This window comes from Ictalurus furcatus, chromosome 18 (genome assembly GCF_023375685.1).
Source record: "Ictalurus furcatus strain D&B chromosome 18, Billie_1.0, whole genome shotgun sequence".
In the NCBI taxonomy this organism is placed as follows: domain Eukaryota; kingdom Metazoa; phylum Chordata; class Actinopteri; order Siluriformes; family Ictaluridae; genus Ictalurus; species Ictalurus furcatus.
The window spans coordinates 4,175,323-4,181,880 of record NC_071272.1 but is presented as its reverse complement, the minus strand read 5'-3'; the positions used below and the strand labels follow the sequence as shown (position 1 = coordinate 4,181,880).

The following is a 6,558-nucleotide window of genomic DNA, read 5'->3' as shown; positions in this document are numbered from 1 at the left end:
CAGCAACTTTATAAAAGATTCCAGATTTTTGCTGTTATAATAAGTTCCACTCTTCTGGGAAGGCTTTCCTCTAGATTTTCAATACCAAATGTAGCATCTGTAATTCCCCATCCTCTCTAATCCAGAGTTTGCAGGTAAAGAATTAAACAAGACGGGATGTGATGTTATAGGGCATCCAAAAGTGTTTTATTCCTCTTTATACCACAACAATTTATGAACAGTTACAATTTTTTATTTATTAATGAATGACAGGTCATACTGTTTAACCAATTATGTGCACAGACAAGTTAGTTCCTTTTATAACCTACACCTCATTATTACTGACTGTTACAAAGCAATGACACTGATGGTTCCTATCATAAATGTTAAATTAATATGCTTCACTATATTAATGATTTCACGTCTTTCTTTGTTAAATAACAAAACAAAACAAAAAAATATATATCTATATATTTTTAGCATTAGATTAAATAGATGTGGTGTGCCTGTCTGGGAATGAGGCATTACCACATATAGAAATGATAATGTACTGTAGAAGAATGAGTGCATTAATATAAACCTGTGATTTGAATTAGCCATATATATTTAAAATCACTGATGTCCACTTATAGAGTGTGTGTGTATGTGTGTTGTGTTTGGGTGGTGTGCGTTTGCAAATGACAATATAATTTTTAAAACGTAAGAGCAGTTTGAGGAAAATAAATCATTCCTACCACGGACTTTCAAACAGCTTTAATGGACATAGCATATAGGCTAAAAACCATTCACAGTCTTTTATTCAGTGTGTTTAATCAAGTGGTCTTGATTAAACCAAAAAATACATAAATTACTGAATTACAACTGGTCAAAATACAAAATAGCAGTCACGTACAGTGGGTGAAATAAGTATTGATTGAAAAAAAGTCAAGGCGTTAGAATGGCCTAGTCAATCACCTGACTTGAATCCATTTGAACAAGATTTAAAGACAATATGTTTAGAAGAACGGGCCAAAATCACACGTGAATAACACGGCCGATAAATTTCTTCACACAGGAAGTGTCTTGAAGCCGTCATTACAAACAAAGACTTCTCCACTAAGTATTAAATAAATTTCAGTTAGCGTGTTCAATACTTTTTTCCCGTGTCATTCCACTTTATTACACATAGCTTCGTTTAAGGAGTTTAATGTTGTAAATTCTTTATATTTCCGGATTTCTTGAGATAATACTGATGTCTGGTGAGAATTTCATGTGAATAGCCTCATTGGAAATATATTTAGTGAAAAAAATGTTGACGTGTCCAGTACTTATTTCCCCCACTGTATGTTGCCTTAAAATGTAATCAAACCCTTGATATGCTTGAAAAATCTTTATAAAAAATTATTATATATATATTTTTTACCCCCAACACATACACACACATTTAAATTTAGATTGTTCTGGTAAAAAAGCATTTCAAGCTGTGTTTTATCTGAAACAGATCTACAAGTTTTTTTTATTTTGAGTACGTATTGAATATCATTTTATTTTATTTTAAAAGGTCTCTACTGAAATAATGTATACAGTATTTCTCACTCTCTTACAAACGAACAAATGAATTAAGGAAGGACGGAAGAAAGGACGGAATGAAGGAAGGAATAAAGGATAAATCAGACCAAAACCTGTAACAAGTGAGGTATACTGTATTTCTTCTTTCACGGGCCGATCTTACGGATGTTTCTCACTCTCAGATTGATGCTCCTCGGCATCCCCAGTCTGATTAATTCTTGATGAAGCTGAAAAAAATGTGAATCATTCATATAAAAGCACTGTAAATCACCTCACAAATATGATGAAATGAAATGCATTGTTCATTATGTTAGACACCTGATACGTCCTTAGACATTTGTTGCAATTATTACTAGACATTATCTAAAAAGTAAATTTGACATTAACTGGCTGCATTAGATTTACGAAATGCAGAAAGGTTACTCACTTCCATCAACACCAGGTCTTTAATCTGAGAGTCCAGCATGTTTCCTCTAACTTTAATTTTCATCTGCAGTCCTATCACAGCACCTGTGATTAAAGTATTGAATTATAGAACGAACACAATCACTCGATGCGTATATATAAATATGCGATGCTTTAAGATAAAAAGCTGTTTTCTTTAAATAATAATTTCGACATTTCATGCCTATATTTGGAAATATATTGTTATTGAATCTACCATGTTAGATCAAAAATTTTGATATTTATATTAAGGTAAAGGAAACATGCTTGTCCTTACCTGGAATGGATGCTACAAGAGTAAAAAGAAGATATTAGCATTTGAAGAACATGTGGAAGTCTCTTCAGTTCAAACATTGCTATGGTAAAATTAGAACAGTCAGAAGACTATTATATACAGTATATTCTTACATAAAATAAGAAATATTTAAAATTCTTCTTATTTCACTGAAAAGAGATGAACTCACTACTGTAGCAAAAGAAAGGGAAACTGGCTAAGCAGTTTTCATCAGTCCATTTGCCAGTAGAATCCATAGCAGTGCAGTGTTGTTCTCCATATTGTCCAAATGAATACAATCCATTATCAGGTTCTGCTATTATATGCGGTTGAATCGCTGGTCTCCAATATGAAAAAGTTGAGCTGCTCTGATCTGACCATAATCGGTTCCTATAAAGACCTATCCATACATCAAAGCCCTGTGTGATTTGCAATATCTGCTGAAGCTCAGTCTCATTCCTCACACTGGTTAGGTCTGTGTGTTTTGCTCTGCAGAAACTTTGCGCTTCATCCCAAGTCATTCCTTCAGAAATCCATACATATGTGTTGCCTGTACCTGAGGTTGAAATGAATGTATTAGCCACATCTTCATATGCTTGATTAATGCTAAAATGACAGCTGCTTTGTGTCCCACATCAATGTTTTCTAATCTTCAGGAATCTCCTATACCTAGATGAAAGGAAAATGATGTGAACTGCACTGTTCACCAAAATGTAAAAAAAAAAAAAAAAAAAAAAAAAATAGTGTTCACTTTTTTTCCTCAAAGATAAGGTAAGGTTTAACTGTAGTAAAATTACATTGCATCAGCTAGCCTTTAAATGAGCGGCATTTATGAAAAACAGTTAAATTAAAATATTTAATTGCAATTTTACAATATTTGTTGATCATTTAAAATATACATCAACAGTATAAAATATACTTTTGAATATACATTTATCTAAAATTTAAAAAAAAAACAAAAACATAGGATTAAGCACTAGCTGGTTAGGTTAGCTTGTTGATTAGCATATCTTCTCTAGCATGTATTAGACACATTGTGTTCTGCTTTTTGGAGCATAATAATAACTTTCAGCTTGATAGATAATAAAAAAAAAGTCATACTGTGACTTATAAAAAATAATTTTATTGCTTTCAATAATTCTCCCTTCCCTGTTTTCCCAAAGTTGTACAGTATATAGTGGTAGTTGTCGGAGTCATTTTCAACACAACATTATTTAACCACCAGTGCCATAATATAGACAATTTCCTTATGCTAATGTCCGAACCTTCTCCATCTGTACTACACTGTAAAAGCGGATAAGTTCATTTAACTCAAAAAATTTGAGGAAACTAATTACCTCAAAATTGTCAAGTTGATAAATCAATTTCTTTAAGCCAAATACACTTAAATATAACAACAAAAATTAACTCTATTAACTCTATTTAAGTGTATTTGGCTTAAAGAAATTGATTTATCAACTTGAAAATTTTGAGGTAATTAGTTTCCTCAAATTTTTTGAGTTAAATGAACTTATCCGCTTTTATAGTGTATTTGAGACATTTATACAGGTAATATATATATTTTGTTTAACCTGAAGTAAACCTCTATGGGGAGGTCATGCAAAAACTCCACACAGACAGTAATCTGAGATCAAGATTGAACCAAGGACGCTGGAGCTGTGAGGCAGCAACATTAGCCACTGCATCACCATGCTACATTTAGCATTACCATTTTCTCATTCAGTTGGTGTGATTTTGATTAAACATGTATATATCTATTTACTCTTCTTACAAAAACATTGGGCTTCAGACATCATTTTCATCAATACAAGTGAGAGCGTTGAATATAAGAATTGATATAAATAATATAAATAATTGATATAAATAATCACTGTCCTAACATGTTTTTTTTTTTTTTTTTTAACTCAAGAGATGTAAATAATTCAACAGATGCATTTTCTAATTCAGCCTGACAAGGGAACTAAATTCAAGAAAACTGCAACATAAAGCATAACATAAATAGAACAATGTGTTAGATCATATTTTCTGCACTTACCATTATAGCAAACAAATCTCAGTCTCTGAGTACACTGCTGATCAAACCATTCCCCTGTGTATTGCATGGAAACACACAATTCTTTTCCATTGTAATTATTGGGTTCATGGTACCATCCTCTGAACTCTCTCTCACCCTCCTTATAGAAAGCATCATCATCAAGAGACCATTTCCAGCTGTCCGGATCATCATACAATCCAATCCAGGCTAAACCGGTGTAGCTGCCATTTACTGTGTTAAGGAGTGTGTTCATTTCCTCCATGTTATCAATGGTCGCCAGGTCAGTGTAATTCTCTCGGCAGTATCTCTGTGCTTCAGTCCAGGTCTTATTCTCATTAACAAAGTGATACTGATGAGAGACTGATGCTGCTGCTAGAGAAGCATAACAAAAATAATCATACACTATACCGTTTGGATTTAAAAAGTTGTTGTTGGGTTTTTTTTATTACAAAACAGAAATCTACTCACTCCTGTAGCAGAAGAATGGAAAGGTTTGACCACAGTTTTCAGCTGTCCATTTCCCAGACTCGGTAAAAACAGCAGTACAGTATTTACTCTGTCCATAGTTACCTGGCTGTCCTATATACCAATTGCTGAAAGAGGAGTTGCTCTTATCTGACCAAGATCTTGATCTGTATAGGCCAATCCATACATTGCTAAAATGACCATGTAATAATGATCGCACCCTCTGGTTCTCAGTGTCATTCCTCACACTGAGCAGGTCTGTGTAATGCTCTCTGCAGTACTTCTGAGCTTCAGTCCAGTTCATGGACTGATCAACAAGGATATAATTTTCACTAGCATTTCCCCTTCCTAAAACAGACAGTAATATTTAACAATTCAGAGGGATAGTGCACTATATTGAGTTGTTTCAAAAGCTTTTCATGTAGGATATATATATATGACTTCTGTGCTCACCATCAAAGCAAATGCATGGCATTGAGTAATAACAAGGAGCCTCCCACCATACCATATTAAACGCTGAAAGGTATACACACAAACTATTTTCAATCCAGTTCCTCGGTTTGTATTGATACCAGTTTCTAAAGCTTCTCTCTCCTTCCTTGTAGAAATGATAATCATCCAGAGACCATTTCCAGCTGTTCAGATCATCATACAGTCCAATCCAGGCTAAACCAGAATAGGTGCCGTATACCGCGTCAAGCAGCCTTCCCATGTCCTCCATGTTATCGATGGTGGCCAGATCAGTGTAATTCTCTCTGCAGTAACTCTGGGCTTCAGTCCAGGTCTTGTTCTCAGTAACTAAGTGATACTGATGGGTGCATAATGATCCTGAGCAAAATTCTTTGAAAACAATTAACAGAATAGCATAATTATATTTCCTGCAGTATGGACAGTGTATTGCAAATATTTTGCAAATAATATGAACAAATAAAAGTGCAACAATAATGTTTCTTAATATTATATTACGGGTTTATTTAAAGAATAATCAGCAGTAAAGGTTAAAAGATTCTGGCCTAATGTAATCCATGCAACTTTAATATTTTATACTGAATGTGTTTTTATTAAATGCACTTAACTAGTGTGTTAAAATTTTGAAATAGATTTTTCTTATGTTCTGTTTTTTGGTACAACTGGAAATTATGGTGGTGAATTTTTTAGTGTGTGTGTGAGTGTATGTGTATTACATCAGTTAAAGTCCCTATGACTAGTTAGGGATTAGCATAGCTTTGTATAAAGATGTTTTCGTACAGTCTTATTTCGTTGTCTTTTTACCATTAGGAATTATGAAATATAGCCGTAAAATATATCCCCCCCCCCCCCTTTTAAGAAATAATATTTAGGTTGTTAGACTTAAAGCTTAAAGCCTTTAAACTTTTTCCACAGAGAACCAGTATGACCACAAATCTTTAAACCAACCAAGCAGATTCAACATATTGTTTGACTGACTAATTCTGATCTTCAAATTAATATTAGATATTTCCTATTTTGCACAAATAAAAATCTGATTACATTAAAGACACCTGGAGTAAAGGATATGACATAAAATGAACTCACTGTTATAGCAGATAAAAGGGAATGTGGTTAAGCAGTCCTCATCTGTCCACTGCCCTGAATCTCTGAATGATACAGCAGTGCATTGCTGATTGCCATGTTCCCAAATTTCATATGCACCATTGTCTGGTTGTTCATGAATATAAGGGGTGGCTGGGCTCCAGTTTTCATATGTGGACGAGTGCTGGTCTGACCAGAGTCTGGTCCTGTATAAGCCAATCCACGCGTCAGAGCCACCTGTGAGGTTGAGGATTTTTTTATT

At 33.8% G+C, this 6,558-nt stretch overlaps 1 protein-coding gene across 1 annotated transcript; it reads right to left on the bottom strand.

Moving 5' to 3' along the window:
* Nucleotides 1–2,293: 2,293 nt before the first annotated feature.
* On the bottom strand, nt 2,294–4,671 carry si:dkey-11o15.5 (asialoglycoprotein receptor 2). Its single transcript, XM_053649093.1, has 2 exons — nt 4,281–4,671; nt 2,294–2,801 (listed from the first exon to the last, which is right to left on the bottom strand). The coding sequence occupies exons 1-2, from the start codon at nt 4,540–4,542 to the stop codon at nt 2,413–2,415; spliced, it is 651 nt and encodes a 216-aa protein (XP_053505068.1). The 5' UTR covers nt 4,543–4,671; the 3' UTR covers nt 2,294–2,412.
* Nucleotides 4,672–6,558: the final 1,887 nt, after the last annotated feature.